The 26,472-nt window shown below is 41.0% G+C and overlaps 1 protein-coding gene across 1 annotated transcript in view; it reads right to left on the bottom strand.

Annotated features, from left to right (window-relative positions):
• Window positions 1–26,472, bottom strand: part of GOT2 (glutamic-oxaloacetic transaminase 2) — a 120,296-nt gene that overhangs the window by 13,058 nt on the left and 80,766 nt on the right. Inside the window, exons 7-8 of the mRNA XM_033942000.1 lie at window positions 19,536–19,686; window positions 8,567–8,732 (exon numbers count right to left, since the gene is read on the bottom strand). Coding sequence (XP_033797891.1) covers window positions 8,567–8,732; window positions 19,536–19,686 — 317 coding nt within the window. The remainder of the gene's footprint in view (window positions 1–8,566; window positions 8,733–19,535; window positions 19,687–26,472) is intronic.

The following is a 26,472-nucleotide window of genomic DNA, read 5'->3' as shown; positions in this document are numbered from 1 at the left end:
TGCATGAGCAACCTTGGGAGACTCAGAAGCCTGAAGCCTTGGTCCTTCTGTAGATGGACAAGATCTGCAAACCATGGAGCAGTCTGACGTGACTAAAACTACCAGCCCTGGGTGTAACATAGTAAATGACAGCAGATAAAGACTCAAATGGGCAGAGCTTCCCCTCCCCCCATACTTGGGAGCTCTGGTGCACCAAAAGTCACAAAAAACCCCACCAAAAATAATAAAGAAATATACAGAGCAGATCAGAGATGCAACTTCTGGAAAAACTGAAGGCAGCAGAGCCTTCTGGAAAAGGAAGTGGAGTTGAAAACTTGGAGTGGACTCCTTCAGCATGGTTTGCGGGCATGGGGAGAATACCCTACTGTCCAGAATAACACATTCATTGCACTAGAATAGCATTTGCAAAATGTTGTTGTTAGGGGCGTGGCTTGCCTGTTAACAAGATGGTCGGTTGACTCCACAACTCCTCCTTCATCTGCACCACCAAGTTGATTGCTCATTGCAAATAGATAAATTTTTCCTTACAAACGGGTGAATTTCATCATTAAGTCTACCTGGTATAAGAATGGCTTCTAGGAGACAATCAAAATTAGAAACGGCATTCGCGGCAGGGGAAAGGCCAAGCAGGCCAAGCCTGACCCACCAACCTCATCTAAAATCCCCCTCCCGAGGGAGACCTCAGAATCTGAACTGACGGATAAATTAAATAATATTATAGTCCTGCTTCAGGATAATACTACAAAATTGAACCTGGTACAAGAGGAAGTACATACTTTGTCCCAACAATTAAAGGTATGTGAGGAAAAAACAGACCTCAGAACACTGGGTGACAGAGGTGGAAAGCAGCTTAATTTCAGTTCAAACAGCAAATAAGGAAATTTCTCGCATTTCAAAGGAATTAGAGGGTGTGAATAACAGGAGCCGGAGATGTAATATCAGGATTTTGGGGCTCCCAGAGGGGGCAGAAGAAACAAATCCTATATCCTTTCTGGAGGACCTGTTGTCAAAGATCCTTTCACTAACTTTAAAATATCTGTTTGAAATTGAAAGAGCTCATAGAGTTCCATCCAAAGCTCTCACCAAACAGAAAGGTCCAAGGCCTCTTATTTGTAAGATACTTAGATTTCAGCAGGCACTGGACATTTTGAATATGGCCAGGCAGTTAAAAATGCTTAAATGGCAAGTACACAAAATAGAGTACCTGATTTTGCTAAGGTGACAGCTAATCGAGAAGGGAATTTTTATTGCTGAGGTCTCAATTGCGACAGATGGGAGTCAGATATGGGTTTCTTTATCCAGCAACTATGAAGATAACCTTTAATAATAAAACTTCACATTTCGAGGAGCCGGCTAAGCTTAAAGAGTTCATCAGCAGATACCAGGATCCAATGTCTTAAGCCAGCATTTGGATATAACGTTTTCAGTGTGTGCTGTGAATTATTTGTTTCACATAGCATATTCTTTCATGCAGTGTAGATTTTCTATATTTAATTCATGAATTTTATTGAATTATATATTTTATTTTCTACTGACTTTGAAAGTGCTTTGGCTATAGTTTACTGTGTTTTTTTGCTGCCGAATAGGAATCGGAGATTGCAGCACTAAGGCGGGACTTCAGATGTTTTCTGTCACATGTCAAGGAAGCTGCTATTTGACTGGTTGTTGATGTAGGAGGCATATGAACAGCCGGGGTTGGAGTCTGGACTTAAAGGGAAGAATCGAGCAGAGAAACTGTGGTTTATTCTATGAAAAGATTTACAAGAGTTTTCAACGGCCCCTTTCCGTTTAAAAATTATGATTCTGAGGCTCGAGGATCCCAGCTGATGGAGAAGCGGGTGTATGTGGATGGAGTCAGCGCGGATGTCCGGGAACGACACACGACACGAGTCAGACACCTTTGCAAATATGCCGATGTATGCAGCTAAATGCAGGGATGTCTCTGATGAGGGTGAGAATACTAGAGTGGCCATCCTGGGCTCTGTGCATCAGCAACATCGGCACTGGCTGGTGCTGTCAGCCAGCCTATGGTATCTGGGCCATGCCCAGAGGTGGTAGCAGCCAACTCACCCTCCTTCCCTATGAGCAGAAGAAATGCATCTCTTCTTGCCAAGGTTTGCCGTTTTTAATCTGAGATCTGAATCAAATGGGGCTTTGTAATCTCAAGACTTGCTATTCCTATGAATTCAGAAATGAGAAAGTAGATGAGCATAATACACTACCCACTCTCCTGCAGGAGAGACAGAGAGGATTGGTCTGAGTGGGGAAGGGACCCAGACAATCTTATATGCCCATCTTACGGTTAACCCTGGCTATTATATGTGATGGAGAGTGGCCTCGTTTCTTCAAAATGCATCTTGTTATAAAGTTCATTATTGGCTACTGAATCATCCATCAGTTTGATTCTTGAAGCATGCTCTTGCCAGCATGGAACTCAGAGGATGTCAGATGTGTCCCCATAGGGAGAAGAAGGAAAGCATCTATCCTTTATGTGTAACTGGAAAGTACCATGGCGGAGTAAGAGTGACAACAGATGATTTTGACATCTGGAGAGAACGAGAGCCAGAAGGCCTTGATCATGCAGCCCAGGCAAGAGGCGGGATCTTTCCTTAACTGGCACCAGCAAGCAGCAGATGGGGTAAGGAACTTGTTTAGGAGGGTGGATGGGCAGAAGCCGCTTCCATCACAGGGTTGCGATTTGGTTCTCAAGGGACGGTGTTCACGAGAGGGGAGTGCGATGCCGGTTTGAGCAGAGGGGGGGTGATGGAGCAGCACCGGTAGCCTCAGGGGGGGAGGAGGAGGAGGTAGAACGTATCAAGCGAGTTTCCCTTACTTTCTATGGGGAAACTTGCTTTGATATACGAGCAATTTGGTTAACGAGCATGCTTCTGGAACGAATTATGCTCGTAAAACAAGGTTCCACTGTATTTGGTAATTTTCAAGCTGATCCTATGGGTAGATGGCTTCAAGTTGATATGACTTCAGGAAATTATGCCCTGATGCTTCTTAATATTTATGCTCCTAATTCAAATCAGGCTGAGTTCTTTAAAAAAAAAAAACTTCAATTAATTTTGTCACTGGCTACATCTAATTTAATTGTAGCTGGAGATTTCAATGCTGTCATGGATCCATTATTGGATAAACAACCTAGTAAGCAATTAAAATCATTAGGTCTAGACAATCTTGTACATTCATGTGGATTAAAGGATATATGGCAGATTTTTCATTTTAATGCTCATGAATTTTCCTTTTGCTCCCACATTCATAAATCATTTTCAAGAATTGATTATTTTTTTTGTTTCAGATCAAGTAACTCAACAGGTTACAAAAGCCAGCATAGACCCGATCCTTTTGTCAGATCATGCTGGAATTTGAATAGAACATCAGTTTGCAGAAAAATATTCTAATAGACCTGTTTAGAGGTTTAATAATACATTGCTTGCAGATTAAAACTTTCTTTAAGAAATTCAAATATAAATGAATGAGTATTTTCAACTCAACACCTCGGATTATGCCTTTATTTCCTATTTGATTTGCACATCCAGGGTGGGAGGGAGGGAGGGGGTTAATATATTTTGTAGTATTTATTGATCGAATGTAAATGCTGTTTTATGATATTAATTGTATGTATAATTTATTGCACTTTGTTTATGTTTTCGAATTAGTGAATATTTTGTAGTATTCTTTGATCGATTGTAAATGTTGTCTATGAAGTTAATTGTATGTATATTTTAATGCACTGTTCTCGAATTGAAAATTAATAAAGATTTATAAAAAAACAACAACAAAATGTTGCTGTTAAACTGATTCTGAGTGAGTAGCCTTGGAAAAGGAACATTTCCTACCTTACTTAGCTTCCTGTGCAAACCAGGATCAGTTTTAAATGGCTAATATGAGCATTCAAATTTCATTATGAGATGATTATTTTATATGCAGTAAGTATAATTTCATTATCAATATCCATGCAGACAAACAGATCATCTCAGCGGTATAAATTGGTCTTCCCATTCACAAGAACAGTTTTACATAAAAATATGATGAGACTGCTGCTTTACCAGAATGGAATGAACTACCTTTGGTGATAAACTGGAAAATACATTATTTTTCTTTCTGAAAGCGGTTAAAATTTGTGCAGGCCTAAGTAAGGATCTCGAAAGATCATCTCCTCCCATTTAGAAAGGACTCTGGATTATCTCCCTTAAGAGCCCTAAAGTCTGACCAGTAAGTGAAGCAGAGAATACAATGCATACAACAGCAGTGCCATTGGTGTAATCCACCATAGGTCAGGACCACTGTTCCCTCTAAGCCAGTGGTTTCCAACCCTGTCCTGGAGGAACACCAGGCCAATTGGGTTTTCAGGCTAGCCCTAATGAATATGCATGAAGCAAATTTGCATGCCTATCACTTCCATCATATGCAAATCTCTCTCATGCATATTCATTAGGGCTAGCCTGAAAACCCGATTGGCCTGGTGTTCCTCCAGGACAGGGTTGGGAATCACTGCTCTAAACTGTGCGCACACAACTTGCCGAACCCGCGCACACAAATTAAAATAGCGCGCACAAAAAAATACATTTTTGCCTAAAATGATTTTCACTGCTAAAATGAAATGTTGCAGAAGACTAGCTGTTCCGATTTCCCATTTATCACATTTATTGAAACATAGAAACATAGAAGATGACGGCAGAAAAGGGCTACAGCCCATTAAGTCTGCCCACTCTGCTTACCCACCCCCTGTCTATGCCCTAATGACCCAATTTTCTTATCTTGACCCTCTTAGGGATCCCACATGGGTATCCCATTTATTCTTAAAGTCTGGCACGCTGTCTGCCTCGAAGCGCTATAATATAAATTTTAAGTCATTCACGTGATTTAAAATTTCTTTGGCAGCTGAACTTGATACGTCACATGCATCATAAGGCCATAGCCCATGGCCCATAGGATATGAAACACTTCCTGAAGTTCCGCCATATTGTTTATTTTGTGGAATCGTAGTGTGCAGTGTGGTACTGCAGTTGTATAACTGTATTCGTTTATTAAATTGCAACCAGATATAACTCCAAATGTCTAAACCGTGAATCGGGAAAAGTGTAAAACGCAAGAGAGCTGCAACAGCTTTTAGGTCTGAATGGCTTGAAGAAATTGTTGAAACGGAGACACCGGAATCTCGAAATACAATGCGTGTTCGACTGTGTGAAATATTTACTTATGACAAAGACGATGGAGTTGTGTGTTATTGTCAAGATGCCAAAGCAACTGGAAAATTCTCTACTGGAAAAATATGGGATGATGTTTGGAAACTGGACTTTCTGAAACGCCATCTATCAAGTAAATCTCATATCGACAGTATTAGGAAACTCAGAAGTAAAAATTCAAATTTAAGAGAGGGACTGGTTAACATGTTGCTTGAAAGCCCAACCAAAAAAGAAAACAGGCAAATTAGTAATGAACGGAAGCGTTCCAGACCTGATGAAATTAAGGTTCTTGTCGACAGTGTTGTGCTGGCCATTAAGATTAATATCTCAATGCTCTCTGTTCAAGATATCAATGAGCACATGACAAAGTATGTTAGTATACCTGATAGCTGGAGAAGCAAAAACTATGCGTTTGAATATCTTGGAATTATCAATGGCATCGTGCAAGATGATCGTATGGCAGACATTAAATTAGCAAAGTATCATACGTTAACTGTTGATGAAAGCACAGACATTTCTGTCAACAAGTACTTAATACTCTACTTTAAGTATCGGCCAGTCAATTCAAATGAGTATATGACATCATTTAGTGGGATGCTACCTTTGGAAGCATGTGATGCTACATCAATAGTAACAGCAATTAGGGAATTATATAGGAAACATAAACTTGACCTGAATAAAATGGTTATGTTCACCTCTGATGGTGCCTCTGTTATGTTGGGCAAAATAGATAGTGTTGCAGCACAGCTGAGAAAAGACATTCCACATTTAGTGCAGCAACATTGTGTTGCACATCGGGAAGATTTGGGACTTTCTGATTCATGGAAAGAAGTAAAATTGAAGAAAGAAATAGAAACTGTAATGAGAACTGTGTATACGGTTCTGTCAGTCTTCTACTAAACGATGCAAATTTCAAGAAATAGCAGATGCATCTGAATGTGAATCAATTGCTTTCAGACCTCTGAATGAAGTGCGCTGGTTATCTAGACCAGGGGTGTCAAAGTCCCTCCTCGAGGGCCGTAATCCTGTCGGGTTTTCAGGATTTCCCCAATGAATATGCATTGAAAGCAGTGCATGCACATAGATCTCATGCATATTCATTGGGGAAATCCTGAAAACCCGACTGGATTCCGGCCCTCGAGGACCGACTTTGACACCTGTGATCTAGACACTTTACACTTAAAGCAATTATTTGAAATTATGATCCCCTGTTAAAATATTTTGAAGAAGACAAAGATAATGATCCTATTGCAAAGTACTGCTATAAGAAGCTGAACAGTGAACAATGAACAATTTCATATTACACTTAAAGTTTTGAATGATGTCTTTCAGAACTGGCTTCCTTATCAGAACTGGCAGTCTTATCAGAACTGGCTTCCTTAACCATAGCATTTCAAAAACGTGGTTTGACACTATTGGAAGCTTATCATCTTGCACAGGGTAAATTGAACAAACTTCTAATGCAATACTTAGGCGACAAGGTTAAGTGGAGTGATAAAGTCAACAGTCTTCTTGACAACAGGATGATGTCTGGAGAAAAAGTTTCAGTGGATACTAATTCCATATTAACCTTCATCAACATCCTATGTTTGCATCTGGGTGAAATTTTCCTGAAAATGAAGTTGAGGAATGGTCTGCTTTTGACTGTACAGCAATATCACAATGCGACTTTGACTTCAGAAATGGGCATATCAGATCTCTTTGTTTAAAGTATAAACAATTTCTTCCGGAGGAAAGTGTTATTATTCAGCCATACAATGACTTTATTCCTTGTTGCAGAAAAAATCAAAAGCAATCTGAAACAGCTTTCCAGATATGACGAAATTTGCATTTCAGAATGATCAATTTTCAGATTTAGCAAAATTGATGGACATTGGTGCCACATTCTTAGCATCTAGTTCAGATTGTGAATGTGGTTTTAGTCTAATGAACAATTTGAAGACTAAACAAAGGAATCATTTATATTTAGAGCGTTTGGAAATGCTGATGCATGTTAAGAGTCACCTTCAAGATGGAGGCTCAACAGATCTTGACAAAATTTATTCGGACTGGATAAATATGAAAGATCGCAGGGAAAAACTGAAAACTAAATTGCTGTTATTTTCTAAATTTTAAGTATAAAGTACAATGATACCTTATTTATAGGTAGCGCTCAATGAAACATTTCAATGAAACATAATTTATGTTTATTGAAATGAGACTTTATGTTACATAAAGTGTAACTAACATAAAGTGTAACTAAAATTACTTTGTGTTTTCGTTAATTCAGACTAAACTCAAAGACCTGCCCATAACTGAACTACGGGCCCTCTGGCAATCATTTTTATAGTGCACAAAAATTTAGTTTTTCTTTAATCCTAATTTAGTTAATCTTTAATCCTTTAATTCTCTCTAAACTGGATTATTGCAACTCCATCTATTTAAGCCTAACTAAAAAAAACTCCATAGACTTCAGCTAATCCAGAACGCCACGGCCAAGCTTATTTTCGCAAAAGGCAAGTTCGACCACGTCTCCCCACTCCTGTCCAAACTTCACTGGCTCCCAGTTCACTCCAGAGTCCTCTTTAAATGTGCCTGTTTAGCCTTCAAGATCCTACATGGCATCCTCCCTCCCGTTATCCCACTCTTCTGGAATTCCTCTAACCCTAATTCCACTAGATCCTCCCAAAAACTGAAACTATCATTCCCCTCTACAAAAGGTATATCCCGCGTAGGAAAACTAGGAGCATCCCTCCCCTTTAGAACCACAGAACTCTGGAATAACCTCACATTCCCGCTCAGAGTTTCAAGTTCCCTCCAATCCTTCCGCAATCACCTGAAAACTTGGCTCTTTTCAAAAATCTAACACTTCCCGCTTTTTGGTTCCCTGTCCCTCTTTATCTTCCTAGCTCCTTTCCTATAACCCTTCATTGTAGCTCCTTTTCAACCTAACCCTGTAAACCGTGCCGAGCTCTACGCTTGTGGAGATGGCGCGGTATACAAACCTAAGGTTTAGTTTAGTTTAAAATGCGCACAGATGAAACTTTTTGCGAACACAGCCTATGAAAAATTAGAGGGAACATTGGTCAGGACCTAAAGTTACTTTAGGTATACTAACTATTAAATAAACCTTTAAAACATTTAGCTGTTTCAGCACATTAGAGTAGACCTAGCTTTATTGTTATTTGCCTCAAAGTACAGATAAAATAGACTATACATTTTAAAAATAAAAATTAGCAAACACAGTTCTCTGGCTTCTTAGCTTTGAAGTCCTAGAATAACTATCAGCTTGAGAAGTAGGCAAGGTACACAAGAGTGAGAAAGCATGCATATTTTATAGAGCTCTCTCTGTATACACGCACACATTTGTGTTAAAGGTAATAAGGTCTCACCATTCTGTACGCAGCTCTGGGCTGTTGAGAATGGTGGCCGCAATCCGGGCTCCATTGACAGGTGGGTTAGAGTACATGGGGCGGATCAAAATCTTCAGCTGAGACTCCACCCTTTTTGCCTCATCAGTATCACTGCAAACCACAGTGAAAGCACCAACACGCTCACCTGAAAGGAAGAGAATTACTGAGCAGCTATTAATTATGGCTACTGATAAATAAGAATCATCTAGCAAGAAAAAAACCACACTTCTACCACTGATTTATCTGCTGATACATAATGTTTATAGGTAAGTAGATTATTCATGCCTTTTGCTAGAGGAGATGATGACCAGTTACTTATGAAGACTAGTCTTATTTTCCCTACTTTATTTTGTTCCTGTCATCTATCTTATTCATAGTTTTACAGTGTTCTGTACTTTATTCTTTTAATTTTCACTCAGGCGAGTCAGAAAACATCTTGGATAGGAGGAGTTTGACAGTTATAGAATCACAGCATAATGGTCTACTAACTAAAAGCCTGGAATGGTTAATCTCCAGCAGAGGCCCTTCCTATCTGCATGTGGTGAGTGGAGATCACTGCGGGGATATCGTTGCTGGAGGTGGGACCAGTGGAGGCAGGGTGGATTGCTTCTGGTTGTTGCCTAGGATGGGGCGGCGTCCTCTTCTTATTGGGGAGAAGCTGGTGGTGTCGCCAGATCCGTGGAGTGGAGCCGTGTCATGGACTCCTCCTCCCGGTTGTCCGCCAATGGAGGCAGTGCTGTATTCTTCGGGAGCTGCTCAAGAGCATCTGCCGCCCACCGAGAGCAGTGCGCTGGATTGTTCTCTCTGTGCATCTTCTGCCTGGAAGTGATGAGTCAGGGCTGTAGCAGCTGGAAAGCCTGAGCTGATATCTGACCCGTCTGGACTTTTGCCGTTGGGATTATTTAAAATATGCTGAGGAAACAGAGCTGCTTCAGGAAACTGGATTTCTGTCAGACTTATTTGATTTTGGTTTTCAGTTTTTTCTTACAGTTTATGAATTATTTTAAATTTCATTCCATTGTTTTTACCCCTATTCTTTTTATTTTATTAATTGAGTTTCCCTGAATTTGATTGTTTAACGGTTCCTCCCTTCTATTCTTTTTTACATATTACTTTAATTCATTTAGATATCATTTACATAGATGGTGCTCCTATCTGTAAAGTTAGGAATTTCTATGAAATATTCTAAATGCTTCTTCTCCTCTCCACTCTTTCCTGTCCTCCATAGTCCTCCCCACCCTCTTCTAAACCCTTCCTCTGTAATGTCGCCTAGAGCTTGTATAGGTATGTGGAACGCACAAATGGAAAAAATAAATAATAGAGGCATGAGATTAATGCCTGTAATAAAATAGGAGCATAAGAAAGTTTCCAGCCAAAATTAACGATCTCGTACATCAGAGGAGGGGCGGCAACATGGCACAGGGAATGTGCTGCGGAGGCCGAGGTGGCCTGCTAGGTTCGCTACAGCCGACCGGCGATCCTCGACAGGCTGCTTAGAAGATGAGACTGGGAAGCCAGGAGGGAAGGAATGGTGGGCCAAATCTCAAAGGTGAAACCGGGAAGAAGAGGGAAAACGTGCAGGCCTTCAGGGCGGGGGGCAGCCCCGGTGTATTAGTACACGGAGGGAGGGAAGGAGGGGTCCAAAGAGACATGCATATGCTGAACTGAGGGTGGGGGAGAGGGAAGAAATAATGGGTTTAAAACAGAGGGGGAGAGAGAGAGAGAGAGAGATGGTGGACAATGGGATGGAAGGACGGAAGGAACAGAAAGGGAGAGAAGTTGGACGGTGTGGGGGGGGTTAGAGATACTAGATGAAAGGGTAGTTGAGAGATGGTGGATCTGGGGATGGTGGGGTCCATTGCTGCAGCTGGATGGAGACGAAAAAAGGAAAAATGCCAGACCTCCAGGGGAGGGAAGGGAAGGGAAACGGAAGGGGAAGACAGAGATGAAGATGGATGGTTAGCACGGAGAAAGAAGTAAACAACAAATGGGCAGGGGACCCTGGCAAGCAAGTTTATCAGAAGACAACCAGAGCCTGGGACCAACATGATTTGAATTACAATATGTCAGATTTGAGATGTGTATCCTGCCAGAGCTGGTTGTTAGACAGCAAGTGTGAACTAGGACCTAAAAGATAGAGGAAAAGTCTTTATTAAGATATACATTTATCACATGCTAAATCGGTTAGCGTACCTATTAAAAGGACCCCCTAAGTATCTTAATAAAAAAAAATTGGCCTGCAACTTAGCCTATGTTTTAGATTTCGATCCCTTAAGTGATTGAGTTTGACACCCCTGGTGTAGAGCCTGTAAAGTGGGGGGGGGGGGTTTCTCCCTATTGTCTGCCACTAAGACGGGAATCTACAATGGGTGTAGAGTCTGTAAACCTGGATTCCTCCAAATGTCTTTCAGCAAAATCATCTTAAATTGCCATGTATCACTCAACCTACAACTGCTTCAGGATTCCAAGATGGGGTGTAGAACCTGTAAGGTGGTTTTTTTCCTGTTGCATGGATATTTTGATATCAGGATATTGACGTGATCTTACAGGGGTGTAAGTTAGATTTCTGCCATATCAAATTTTTTTTCACTGTTTTCCTTTCCTAGCAGGATACAACAGTTTTCTTTCACAACAAGCCTTCCACTGTACCATCAATGTTTACGCAGTACCTTCCTAGAAGGCATTCATTTACTTCAAGTGTTTTTCCCTACACTTGTTCTTAAGGAACATTCCCCACAATACCTTTTGCTCCACTACTTCCTTTTTAGGATTTTTTTTTCTCTTTTGCTCCAGTTTACTCAGAGTCAGTCTCCGGACTGATGATTTCTTCTATATAGCCTATAATTAAATGCTTATGCATTCTGGGGTCAGTATGTGCATTACAGATCTGTTTCCTATTAGGGTTTCCATACAGGTCTCTTACATTTCTTTCAGTTTAAGATAATTTCTGTGCTCGGGTGCACTTCATCTCAACCTCTCCTTGTCACTCAAATTCCACTGTACTAAATACCTCAGCCGGAGGTTTCAAATTCTTGGGATTTTGGTCAAAGGACTGAGAATATTTAGCACTAGGAAATTACTTGACATATATTCTTCAATCCTAATTACCATTTATTCTAGACAATCTTCTCCACATTGTCTAGCAATGACAGCCTTTCTCCTGGATGGAACGGACCAATCCCTCTAAGTGTTTCCTCCAATTTCTCTCTTGCAAAATTCGCTAATTCAGCTTCAGCAGGAATCGGCCTCTAGGCTTTTTGTAGCCAGACAGCCAGAATGCTTCTTTTTATTCTAGCCATGGCCAAAAGTTTTTCTCTCAGGAGTCGAACATCTGTTTTACCTTTTGGTACCATTCCAGGTGACTTCAGCAGACGCTGGTTTTTTCTTACCCTTTCAAACTCTTTCAGCTGCGTCCAGGCAACCTTCTTGCAGCAGTCCTGTAAGGAGTAAGGGAGATTTTTTCACTGTACTAGGCTTTTTATTTCATCAAGCCTTTAACCTAGTTCATATCTTCCTTCTGGGAATATTTTCTACCCCTCTCCCGCTCAGCTCTTGCTTCACTTCATTCAGACTTTGCCTTTGGGTTATGAGTACTTTCTGTGTTCAGGTCAACAAACTGTTCATCCTCTGATTTCCAGCTTGATATAGGTCTTGTCGACCTCCACAGGTCTCTACTGATGGAAGTCTCAGCCTGTTCTCTCCACACAGTTGCTCTCTTCTTTTGCACCATGTAGATTTGCACCATGACCAGTACTTTATACCCTTCCTTTTTTCTAGACAACAGAGGTCAGGAGATGTATACATCTCATCATTGTACTTCTACTTTTCTCTCTTAAGCTTCATTCTCACCCTGAAGAAATGGCTCTTCATACTTTGGACTGCAAAAGAACCTTAGCTTTTCCCTTACAAGGAACTACGCTCTACAGAACCTCTTCTTTCATTCCCCACTCCTGTCTGGAATCTTTTCCTGAAGGGAGGGTTGCTTCGGCCAAGTAGTATTCTACAAAATTTCTTTCCTTCATTGGCCAACTCTCCCTCCATCCCATTCTAATAAGCTAGGGAGTCCCATATGTGAGAATATACTGCCTGCTTGTCCTAGGATAAAGCTCAGTTACTTACCGTAACAGGTGTTATCCAGAGACAGCAGGCAGATATTCTTACAACCCACCTACCTTCTCTGGTTGGCTTCTTAGCTTGCTTATGGAACTGAGGTACCACAAGTGGACATCGGACGGGAAGGCACTCGCGCATGCAGGCAGTTGTGAAGTTTCTTAAAACTTAATATTTGCCTGTTGTCTCTGGATAACACCTGTTACGGTTAAGTACCTGTGCTTTATCCTAGGACAAGCAGGCAATATATTCTCACATATGGAACTCATATAAGCACAGGGCAATACATAAAACACAGTTACTTACCGTAACAGGTGTTGTCCGGGTCTTGCTGCGTCTGGGTAGGTAGAACCAATATTTCAGCGAGACCCGGGCAGCAGCAACAGTCAAAGCCAGACTCCTTTCTACCCTGAAGTTGGGACAGAGCTGCTGGCTTTAATCCTTAAAGAGCCCGTGCATGCACATAAAAAGGGTTTTTAAGCACACAAAAAAAAAATCCTTTATAAACCCGTCTCATGATGGAAACTGTCCTAAATAGGTAACATAACATGATGCAGAGAGAAGGCCTCTCTGACTTGCCCCTCCCCTAGAAAGCACAGTTACTTACCGTAACAGGTGTTATCCAGGGACAGCAGGCAGCTATTCTCACATATGGTGACGTTATCTGATGAAGCCCAGATGCAGACGCCTCACAAGCAGACTTGCTTGAAGAAACTCAAAGTTTCGAGTCGCCCGCACCGCACATACACGAGTGCCTTCCCGCCCAGCGCAGGGCACGTCTCCTCAATTCAGATAGCTAGCAGAGAAGCCAACCAGGGGAGTTGGGTGGGTTGTGAGAATAGCTGCCTGCTGTCCTTGGATAACACCTGTTATGGGAAGTAACTGTGCTTTATCCCAGTACAAGCAGGCAGGTATTCTCACATATGGGTGACCTCCAAGCTAACCAGAATGGGATGGTGGGTGTGTTGGCAATTTAGGAGAATAAATTTTGTAATACTGTTTGGCCAAACTGTCCATCCCATCTGGAGAAAGTATCCAGACAATAGTGAGAAGTGAAGGTATGAACCGAGGACCAAGTAGCAGTTCTACAAATTTCCTCAATACGTGTAGATCTGAAGAAAGCTACTGAAGCTGCCATTGCTCTGACTTTATGGGCTGCGACTTTACTGTGAAGGGGTAATCCAGCCTGGGCATAGCAGAAAGAGATACAAGCCGCCATCCAGTTGGAGATGATATGCTTAGAAATAGTATGGCCCAACTTACTTAGATCGAAGGAAACAAAAAGTTGAGGAGCAGTTCTGTGTGGTTTGGTGCGTTCCAAGTAGAAAGCCAAAGCACGTTTACAGTCCAGAGTATGAAGAGCTGATTCTCCAGGATGAGAATGAGGCTTTAGAAAAAACACTGGAAGTACGATGGATTGGCTGAGATGAAATTCCGAGACCACTTTAGGTAGGAATTTAGAATGAGTACGAAGAACCACTTTGTCATGAAGGAACACAGAGAATGGTGGGTCAGTAACTAAAGCTTGCAGTTCACTGACTCTGAGCGGAAGTGAGGGCTATGAGAAACGCCACTTTCCAAATGAGATACTTCAGATGAGCCTTATCAATTGGTTCAAATGGAGGCTTCATGAGTTGAGTAAGGACAACATTGAGGTCCCAAACCACAGGAGGCGGTTTGAGAGAAGGGTTAATATTGAAGAGTCATTTCATGAATTTGGAAACCACTGGATGATCAGAGAGGGGTTTCCCTTCAATAGGCTGATGGAAAGCCGCAATTGCACTGAGATGGACTCGGATAGATGTAGACTTGAGGCCAGAATTGGATAAGTGCAACAGGTAGTCCAAAACAGAAGATAAGGAGGAATGCTGAGGCTCCTTATGATGAGAAAAACACCATGTAGAAAATCTAGTCCACTTTTGATGATAGCATTGTCTAGTGGTAGGCTTCCTAGAAGCTTCTAAAACATCTCTTACAGATTGAGAAAACTGAAGAGGAGTTACGTTGAAAGGTACCAAGCTGTCAGGTGTAGAGACTGCAGGTTGGGATGAAGCAGAGATCCTTGACTCTGTGTAAGCAGAGAACGCTGAGTTGAAGTAGAAGGGAGTACCAAGGTTGTCTCGGCCACCAAGGAGCGATTAGAATCACGTTGGCATGATCTTTCCTCAACTTGACTAGAGTCTTGAGAATGAGAGGGAATAGAGGGAATGCGTAGAGGAAGAAATTTGTCCATTCCAGAAGAAAAGCATCTGCCTCGAGATGGTGAGGAGAGAATATCCTTGAGCAGAACTGAGGCAGTTTGAAGTTGTGGGGAGCCGCAAAGAGGTCTATCTGAGGGGTTCCCCATTGAGAAAAAATGTGAAGAGGTGAGGGATGGAGAGTCTATTCGTGAGGTTGCAGAAGACGATTCAAGTTGTCCGCTAAGCAATTCTTTGCCCCTTGAATGTAGACCGCTTTGAGGAAGGTGTTGTGGCGGATTGCTCAGTCCCAAACCTTCAGAGCTTCCTGACAAAGGGAGGAAGATCCCGTCCCTCCCTGTTTGTTGACATAATATATGGCAACTTGGTTGTCCATTCGAATGAGGACTACTTGGTCATGAAGCAGATGTTGAAAAGCGTGAAGAGCTTTGAAGATCGCTCTGAGTTCCAACAGATTGATGTGACACTGACGATCCGTACGAGTCCAGAGGCCTAGAGTACGGAGACCATCGAGATGAGCGCCCCAAGCGTAGGTCGAAGAGTCTGTCGTGAGGACCTTCTGATGTGGGGGTGTTTGAAAAAGCAAGCCTCTGGAAAGATTGGAAGAGAGCATCCACCAACGGAGACACTGTTTCAATGAAGGAGTGACTGATATGTGTCGAGAAAGAAGGTTGCAAACTTGCGTCCATTGAGTTGCCAAAGTCCACTGAGGAATTCTGAGGTGAAGTCTGGCAAAAGGAATCACGTGTACTGTGGAGGCAGAAGTGACCCAGAAGTACCATCATGTGTCTCGCTGAGATGGAGGAGCAGGAAGACACTGTATAACAGAGGTGACAAAGAGCTTCCTATCGTTGTTGCAGAAGAGTTGGATAGTGTCCAGAACAGCTCCAATGAATTGTAGAGTCTGAGAAAGCTGAAGTTGAGATTTGGGAAAGTTGATTTCGAATCCCAAACTTTGGAGGAACAGGTAGTCCGTTGGGTCGCTAGAATAATCCCTTGAGATGTTGAATCTTTGATGAGCCAGTCGTCGAGGTAGGGAAATACCTGAAGACCATGGTTCCGTAGAGCTGCTGCCACCACTACTAGGCACTTGGTGAACACTCTGGAAGAGGAAGCTAGGCCGAAAGGCAGCACTTTGTATTGATAATGCAGATTCTCCACCTGAAATCTGAGATATTGACCTGAGGCCGGATGTATGGGAACATGAATGTAGGCCTCCTTGAGATCCAGAGAGCATAACCAGTTGTTCTGCTCGAGAAGGGGATAAAGGGATGCCAGGGAGAACATGCAAAACTTTTCTTTGACTAGAAAGTGGTTGAGAACCCTGAGATCCAGAATGGGTCGCAGATCACCTGTCTTCTTCGGAACAAGGAAGTAACGGGCGTAAAACCCCCTGTTCTGCTGTTCGAAATGAACTGGCTCGATAGCATGGAGGCGAAGCAGAGCTTGAGCTTCCTGAAGAAGAAGGGCGGTCTGGGATGGACTGGAAGGATACTCTCTTGGAGGAAGGTCCGGAGGAACCTGATTGAAATGAAGAGAGTACCCTTCCTTGATGATGGTAAGTACCCAGAGGTCTGATGTAATTGTCGTCCATCAATGGTAAAAAAGCTGGAGGCGACCTCCAATAGGGGAAAAAGAAGGCAGAGGCAGAACGATGGAGGTTATGCTCTATTCTAAGCAGTCAAAAAGGCTGAGTAGGCTTAGGTGCAGCAGAAGGTTGAGGTTTATGCTACTGTTTTTGAGGCTGCTGCTTCTTAAGAGGAGGACGAGTATAAGGAGCCTGCCTCGGAGCAAATCGCCACTGATAAATAGGAGGAGGGCGTGCAGGTTTAACAGGAGTTGACTTTGGCTTAGGTCTGACAATAGAAGCAAAGGACTTTTCATGGTCAGACAATTTCTTGGTGGCTGCCTCGATAGATTCATCAAAGAGGTCATTGCCCTCACAAGGAATATTGGCGAGGCAGTCCTGAAGGTTAGGATCCATGTCGATGGTACGAAGCCAGGCAAGACGACGCATCGCCAATGAAAAAGCAGCTGCTCTAGCAGATAACTCGAAGGCATCATAAGATGACTGGAGAAGATGTAAACGAAGTTGAGATAAAGAAGCAATAACTTCTTGAAACTCAAAGTGCTTTTGAGAATCCAAATAACTCATGAACTGTGGAAGTAGAGAAATAAGGAACTCCAAATAAGTAATATTATAATTAGGGACTTTAGAAGACATCATGGCATTTTGATAGATGCGACGTCCACATTTGTCCATAGTTTTCCCTTCTCTGTCAGGGGGTATGGTGGCATAGACCTTGGAAGGATGGGATCTCTTCAAAGAGGACTCAACAAGCAGGGATTGATCAAATAACTGAGAGTTGTCAAACCCTTTGCGGTGTACAGTTTTATAGCGAGAATCCAATTTTCCTGGAACAGCTGGTAAGGAAAAAGGAGTCTCCATGCACTGACTAAAAGTGTGATTCAAAAGCTTATGAAGTGGAAGTTTAAGACACTCTGCCGGAAGTTGAGGAAGATGCATGACTTCGAGATACTCCTTGGAGTATTTGGAGCCAGTATCTAATTTAAGTCCATAGCCATCTGACGGAGAAAAGATGAAAATGAGAGTTGATCCGCCAGGGCTTTGCCTCGAGAAGGACTCGAGGACGTCGAAGCAGCCTGTGTCGAAGATGAAGCTTCAACATGTAAAAAGGCATCAGATGAATATGGTGACTTGGACGAGGCAATCGAATGTGGAATATCCTCGAGGTCCGGCATGGGAGACCTCGAACGAGGAGTATGTGGAGTAGAACGTGGCTTAGTGGAAAAGCTATGTCTGGAAGTATGGCTTGATGAAGGCTTCGAGCAGTGATGAGAACTGTTCCTGGAAGCAGATTTCGAAGAGCGATGAGACCTCATCGAAGAATGGAGAGAGGTAGAGGAACCTCGATGCACTCTCAAAGACTCTGCTCCTTGTATAGAGTGTGAGGAATCCTGTCGAGGCACATGCAAAGATTCTGCTCCTTGCTGAACGTGCTTAGATGCCAGACCAGACACTCGCAGAGACTCTGCTCCCTGCAAAGAGTGTGGAGGATCAGACTGAGGCAAGGAAAGCGGCTCAACCTCGCAGGAGTCTGCTACATGCCCAGGCTGGATAAGAGGGAGAAGCTTCAGTCCCATGTTAGTAATGAACTGAACGATGTGCTTCTCCAACAAGGTCTGGAAGGAAGCCGGCAAAAATGGATCCGCGTCTGAAACCGGTCCACTTGCCTTGGCTGGAGGTTCCTTCAGGGTAGTGTGATTGTGCTTCGAATTGGTAGTCTTAGGCACTTTAATCACTCCAATTCTGGAGGCCGCATTACCGCAAGGATGTGCTGAGACTGGAGTCGGTCCAGAGGATGGCCACCAGGATGGTCTTGGGACTCAGGGAGCTCCCGTACGAGGAGCGGTTGGGGAATTTGCAGCTCTACTCACTCGAGGAGCGTCGAGAGAGAGGAGATATGATCGAGACATTCAAATATCTCACGGGCCGCATCAAGGTGGAAGAAGACATCTTCTTCTTCAAGGGTCCCGCGGCAACAAGGGGGCATTCGTGGAAAATCAGGGGCGGGAAACTGCACAGTGACACTAGGAAGTTCTTCTTCACTGAAAGGGTGGTTGATCGCTGGAATAGTCTTCCACTTCGGGTTATTGAGGCCACCAGTATGGCGGATTTTAAGGCCAGATGGGATAGGCATGTGGGATCTATCCGCAAAGATAGATAGCGAGGATCACTGGAGTGGGCAGACTTGATGGGCCGTGGCCCTTATCTGCCGTCTATTTCTATGTTTCTATGTTTACCACTGGAACAGTCTGCTGAGCTATCTGACCTGAGGAAACAGGAGAAGATACAGCAGATGTCGATGCAGTAAGAGCCACTGCAAAAGACAAAGGTCTGATGAGGCTCGAGATGGAAGCAGTAGAAGCTGGAGGACCATCGGCTGAAGTCGAAGCCGAAGTCGAGGCCAAGGTCACCTTGGAAGTTCAGATCATCTTCGAAGTCGAGGGTCAGAAGAATCCATTTCAAAAAGCTTGTCCACCAGGATACAACGAAGCTTAAAAGCACGAGGCTGAAGTGTTTGGCAAGGCAGGCACGATCTAGGATGATGCTTAGGCCCAAGGCACTTGAGGCAGCGACGGTGAGGGTCCGTAATAGAGATCGCGCGCTGACACTTGCTACACTTCTTGAAGCCCGTAGCAGGCTGGGACATAGAAGTGAAAACAGCTGCCGCAAGATCGAAGCTATCGGGCCGCGGCTGAGTGGCCGGCCCCAAAAATCAAACGGAAGAAGAAAAATTTTTTTTTTTTTTTAACCGAAAATAAAATAAAGAAAGATAAAAACAGCGATTCGTGAAGAAAATAAACACAAACCGCGGTTAGAGAAGGCACAAGTAACAAAGTTAACGCAGAGAGTCGAAGACGGACTTCTCAGCTCCGCAGAAAACTAAGAACTGAGGAGACGCGCCCTGCACGGTGCTGGCGACTCTAAACTTCGAGTTTCTTCAAGCAAGTATGCTTGTGAGGCGTCTGCATCCGGGCTCCGTCGGATGACGTCACCCAAATGTGAGAATACCTGCCTGCTTATCCTGGGATAATCCCAGTTGCCATATACTCACCGTACAAGCCCATATTCTTGGCAAAGGACTGTGATAGCACTAGGTTAATGCCTTGTTCAAGGAAGTAGCGCACGGCCCAGGCATCCCGATTGATGTCACCACTGGCAAAGCCTTGGTACGCCATATCAAAGAAAGGGAAAAGCTTACGTTGCTGTTGGAAATAAGCAGCAAGAAGTTAAAATGGGAAGGTGCAAGAGGACATGCCAAACTGTAATAAATGCACACATTACAGAAAGAGGTTATAATGTGCTACCCTGGCAGAGTGAGTTGGGATTCATTCCTACATAGGTTTTTATTTTTTTAAGGGGGGGGCGGTACCTGAAATATATAGCATTTGCAATATACTATGGTAAAATTACTCTATTATTTCAAGTGAGAGTTAAAAGAAAAAAAGGCAGAAAGGAAATAACCTCAGAGAACGGAAATGGGCTATTAACCCATTGTTTTAAATCAATATTGGGGGTGGGAAAACCCTTCACTTCTGCTATGTTTTTTTCTTTTTTTTAATTGCAATTTTCAAACAAACTCACAAGTACACACTTGTTCAAACAATACAGAATCAAAAAGAAAAACATAATAGGAATACATACAATAGAAACAAATTTAAGGTTCTTCCTTAGACCTCTAAAAAGGAGAGAGGCGTTCAAAAACAATTTTGGCAGTTTCCAGCCCTATCGTTTAAAATATAGTCTCCCCATTAGCCAGTATTTAAGGGCAAGACGGGTTTGTTCTACCCTGGATGAATATAAAAGAGTAGCTAAGGACCTGGGAGAGCGTTTTTTGGAGAGAGGATATCCTAAGAGTTCTAACAGGCAAGCGTACCTGCGGGCACGTTATGCCCAGAGAGAACTGTTACTAATGGACAAGCCTAGTACAATAGAAGAGAGTCGATTAATTTGTGTGTTATCTTACTCTAAAGCATCGGGGGTACTCATCTCCCTGATAAAACAGCACTGGCCCATACTTAACCTCCATCAAGGTCTTCAGGATTTTCCCATGTTTTCTTACTTTAGGGGTAAAACCATTGGGCAGGCACTAAGGAAACATGATAGGATGGATGATAAAGATATAGAAGTGAAAGGTCATGGAAAATGCCATCAGTGTTAATGGTGTAATATCATTATGGAAGGCCCACAATGGATTGACCCCCAATCGGGTTATACAGTCAGGGCAAAGACTAACACTATCTGTAAAACATCAAAAGTGATTTATATAATATTCTGCCCATGCAACCTAGTCTCTGTGGGATGGACGAAGCGGGCAATTAATATACGTTTAAATGAACATAAATCACGTATTATAATTAATTCCTTACAAGCCCCAATAGTCCAATACTGGATAGTTAAGGGTCATAAAATAGAACAAATTAAAAGTGCAGAGTGATTGATAGTATGGATGAGATCAAGCTTGAGGGAGACTGGGAGTGGAGACTTAACCTGTTAGAACGGCATTTGATCTACCGCTTGAATACAGTTACCCCTACTGGGTTAAATAATGAACTTGAATGGGCATCCCTGCTATAGGGGGGGGTCTTGGGGGGCGTGTCCTACACAGAATCATTCACAAAACAATGTAGAGTAATAAAGTTAAGTGATGCACGCTCTGACGCCAGATGCTGACGTCTGGAGGACGTATGGGATGTTGACAGCTGGCATGGTGGAGCGTTTAAATGCCTCAATTAAGAATAGTGGCACCATTCTTTACCAGACGCTGTGGTCGATTTGAATGGTTGAAAGTAGGTAGGTAAGCATAGGAGAATAAAGAGGTTTTTAGTTCATCTAAGAATTATTTAACGTTAGTGAATGTAAAGTATGTATTAAAAATTAGCAATAGTTTATGGGGACTTAGTTCTCTTTCTATCTTTCAGGGAGTGGTAGCTTTGAAAAAGCCCTTTGAAACACATGGGCGAAACATGTTGGTGACTCTACCCCCGTATGAAGCATCTTTGCACAGCTAAGTACTTTTAGTACATATTTATTTAAGACTTAACACTAAATTATAAACACTTAAAGTATTTAAATAATCTAATAAAATTGGATCCGATGACGATTGGGAGCATTAAGCCCGGTACTATGAAAAATGCTTGAGTGCCCGGTGGCCTGCTGAGGATCAATAAGACAACTTGTAATTCCTGATGAATGAAGTGCTGCATAAATGTTAGATTAGTTCTGACATTTTAGTGATTGATAGATATTGATGGTTCTTCATTTAAGTGTGTTTAAATAGTAGGTTAACAAATATTTTATACGACATTTACAAGGATAAGCCAACAAAAATTTTGCACCCAGTGCCAACACTTCTTGTCTCATATCCAAAAAAGCTCTTTTCACACTTTGCGTCTGTTGTAAACCCATATCTTTTTCCCACAAAAGGGGACTTGGGCATTTCTGAAGTATAATTTCATAATCAAATTTACATCTTGTTCAAATACAAATGAAACCAACAATGTTGACCTTTCAGAATTATCTGTTAAAGAAGATTCCAAAATTTCAGAGATATTAAGATCTCGTTCCTCAGCAATTGCACATTAGTTTCTGGGGAATCTCCTGTCTTCTTTAAAGAAACATAATATTTTATTCATCATATTTTATACACTGGAAGTATATTTTGAGAAGAAAATTTTAGAATTTCAATCAAATATTTCTTAAAAGCATCTAAAGGAGAAATCCCAAGCAATTTTGGAAATTTCAAGAAGCTAAGATTCAGTCTTCTATTATAATTCTCTAACATTTCAATCTTCCTATTAAGTATTTGATTGTCCTTAATTATGGACATTGAAGTATCTTTTAAAGTTACCATTTCTTCTTGTAACTATAAGAATTGTGTGGAAAATTCAGATTTTGTCCCTACCAAGGTTTCTTTTTTTTATTGTAATTTTCAAAATTATCCATTACACAAAATACAAGAATGGAATTCGATACAAAAAGAGAAAAGGAATAAACTATAACTGTAGTAATATTAAAACAAACAACAATTTCCATCAAGCCCACATTTAGGGAGATTACTATTTTAAACAGAAAAAATTTACAATCATATTAAAAAAAATTTTTTAGTAATGTAAATCAAGTAAATATTATTGCAAAAGGATCAAAATTCTCTATTCATCCTGGTTTCATTTTAATTAACTCCTATTAGACAGTAATTATCAAATTCAATTTATAATGATTTATGAGTTTCTTGAACCAGTAAAAACTGCTCTAATTGTAGAGGATCCCAGAAAATATAATCTTTATCTTGATACCTTAATAAACATTTACAGTGGAATTTTACCTACCAAGGTTTCTGATTGAGAGTCAATCTTACTTACAAGAAATGTTAAGAAATGTTATTTCTTTAGTTGAAGTGTCCAACTTCGTATCAAGTTTCTGATGAACACTCCATTTGATAACACCGCCTCAGGCATTTTCTTGCTGCTGAAAACAGCAGCTTGCTCCAAAGAGTCCCCTGCAAAGTCGTTCCCATCGGGGACCTCTAATTCGGCAACATCTGCTGTAAGAAACCCCTCCAAACTTGCAGGGGCCAAGGAGCAAGGCAGTGGATTGCTCTCCGGAGGCGAGAGTGTAACATCCAATCCCGATATTGGACAACCCCCGGAACTCAACTTCGGAGCTCAAACTGCAAAGGATTCAACGGTCTTCTGTGAGGTAAGAGTGGTCTTAGAGCTCATGAGGAGAGCTTTGACCGCCACCTTTCTTTTAGTATGCGGCATCATTTTCAGGAAAAAACCCTTCAGCAAAACTCATAGAAAGACCTTGCCATGGAAAACTTCACGTCGTCATCGGGAAACACCTCTCCCTGCTATATTTTTTCAATATTAATTTTGTTGTAGAGCACAAATATTTCTGTACATTTTAAGAAATTTAGAATTTCAAGGAAGGTTTTTTATGCCTATGATGTACTTTGGGTTGATGTCCCATTTAAGTTTCAAGTTTTCAAGTTTATTAAAATGTTTGCTATACCGCTTATTCAAATTTCTAAGCGGTGTACAGCAATAAAAAAATAAAAGTTTATAAAACAAAACGTTTAGTATTAAAATATTAAAAACAAGACAGTGTTAATCTAATAGGGATTGAACAGGGAACACGTAAGTTAACTATACACAGGAGGGAAGGAGGGAAGAACTCCAATATTTTAAGTACAGAGAACATTAAGGGTAAAAACACAAGGTAGGTAGGGAGACTGGCGTAGTTTAATCCTGAAAAGAACATTTTTATCCAAAGGCATCCTTAAATAAAAAAAGTTTTGAGGTTTGCCTTAAACTGCTTTATTGAAGATTCCATCCGTAAATGATGAGGCAGTGAGTTCCATAGGGTAGGTGCGGTGACAGCGAAATTATTGATTCTTAAAGTATTGATAATTTTGAGAGATGGAACAGTTAAGAGGTTTTGTGATGTAGAATGAAGAGATTTGGCAGGGTAATAGGGAATAAGTAGTCGGTCAATAAATTCTGGTAGACTGTATGAACGAGTGGTGAAGATTAATAGTAAAATTTTATAGCTAATTCTATGTTCGACAGGTAACCAGTGGACATTAATTAGAAGGGGGGAGACATGATCGTATTTCCTCGCACCGTAAATGATTTTAATAGCAGTGTTTTGTATAATCTGGAGACGTCTTATTTCCTTTTTAGTGATGCCCTTGTAGAGGGCATTATAATAAGTTCTGAGGCTTTTTCCTTCCTGCCTTTAACTCTCATCTAAAACCATAATAATTTTGACATAGTACATTATTTTCTATAAACAACACTCTCCCTTGTTTGTGGGTTATATAGCATCTGTCCTGTTTTTAATAATTTAATAATTTTTTCAAGTTAATTAAAAATAGTTTAAAAACTCAAAAAGCTTGAGAGTTACATATGGGCTTCACTAAGTGATAAGCAGTAGAAAATTTTTTGGCTTCAGGATCCACATCCTTCCTTGTCCTTTTTAGTAATATAACCATTATACTTTTTAAAATCATCATTTACGTTGGTCCCCATTAAATCATTTCAAAGTAGTCTATCAAGAAAGAAAAAAGGCATTCTTACACATTTACTATTTGAATGCAATACCATTAATTCTTTTTGGTCAGATGTCTACTCTGGACTAAAATTCTTGACATTCTAAAATTTAAAGAATCATTGTCATTTAAGCATTTTATCTTTAAGATTATTGCTATAGAACACTTTCAAATGACCTACCACTATTCAATTTCTTCATTTCAAATGCTTTAAAATTAATAATTCAACATTGAATAGACATTAGTAATTTATCCATCTATTTACAATGGAACAATTTATTAATACACAGGAAATCTGAAAGCCTTATTGACAAGTTCTCTTTTGGCAGTAAATGTTTATGTATGTGTCAAAACTTTATTTATTCATTCATACATTTCATTTTCTATACCATTCTCCCTTTATGATTTTCTTTCTCAATAACAATCCTAAATTAATGTTACTATTTAGCATTGCTCATGTGTTCCACTGCATTCCTTTAATTTGTTCAGTCCTGTTGTTCACATCTGTATTTATATACACCAAAGCCTCTCACCCCCAAACAGTTCATCTGAACCCAAGGGACAGGCCAGGAGCCAGATGCAAACCAGAGCTGCACAGGTTATGATCATCTACCTGCTAGATAGAGAAAATACTGAAGTGAGGCTGCCACCAGTGTACTCGACTTTAAAAATAAATGGGACATCCACGTGGGATCCCTACGGGGGTCGAGCTAAGGAGCTGGGTCATTAGTACTCGGACTCGATGGGGTGGGACAGAAGAGTGGGCAGACTTGGTGGGCTGTGGCCCTTTTCTGCCGTCATCTTTCTATGTTTCTATGTTTCTACTGTTCTCTCTATCTCTATCTGCTTATAGATGGGCACAACCTACTTGTCTCTAGATTGATCTGTGGGACATAATGGAATGTTTGATTGTTATTAAAACATCTCAAACATTTGGCAAAAATAAAGGAAAAAGTGATTTTATTGTCAAACACCAAGCTGATCTTTAAGCAGAAATGGTGGTACATTGGTATGAAATTTTGTAATTATGTCACATTGCTAAGAATATGATAGCTTAAAGATATCATTAAGCAAATGGGCATGGCACATGGGTTATTGGGTTGGTTCCAGATACTATCCTCTCTTTCTACAACTGGCTATTAACCTTGACAAGACTAAGGATATTCCACAGGCAGCAGAATCAGATTTAGATGCTGTGTGAGCATCTAGCATGTTTGAAGTCTGAACCGTCATTTTATAGGTTTAGCTCAATTAGCTAATCAAATTGTGGCTTTCATATAATCAAGTCTCCATTATAAAGCAAGTGTATTTTATAAATACTCTCATAAGCAAGTGCCATGAAATAAACAAACCTAAATGGCCTATCATCTTAAAAGTTTCCAGGTTTCTTTATTCTTTGATATACCATTTATAAACAGGTACCTAAATGGTTTACAATGGAGAACTAACTAAAAAAAATTCAAATTAAAATATAGCAAATACAGGTATGATAAAAAAAGAAAATAATATGAGAGGAAAATATAACAAATAGACATACTGGAAACCAAAAGATAGAGTGACGTGGTAAGTAAATAAATACATTGAAGTAGAAAAATAAAAATAAAGGGAGGATAAAGGGAAAGGGGAAAAGTACAATGAGTCTCCTTCACCCAAATAATGCACTATCAATCTATACCAGTGTACTTCAAACTGTATGCAAATCAAGTAGCAGAAGCCAGAAAATCAGTCCGCAAATCAAAAATCAATATGGTAAGAAATGCACCAACATACCAAAAAAAAGTCTAAAAAATGTAAGGAAAAGGACCTCAAACACCCTTACAACGGGTCATACTCCTAGTCTTTCTGGAGTCATGGATATTATCAATGGTCCCAAAAACCTTACAAAATATTTTTGTTTAATTCAAAACTTATTTCTTTATGTTTTCAAACTTATTTCTTT

This window comes from Geotrypetes seraphini, chromosome 4, assembly GCF_902459505.1.
Source record: "Geotrypetes seraphini chromosome 4, aGeoSer1.1, whole genome shotgun sequence".
NCBI classification, from domain to species: domain Eukaryota; kingdom Metazoa; phylum Chordata; class Amphibia; order Gymnophiona; family Dermophiidae; genus Geotrypetes; species Geotrypetes seraphini.
The sequence above is the reverse complement of the archived record's forward strand: the minus strand, read 5'-3'. Positions and strand labels throughout refer to the sequence as shown.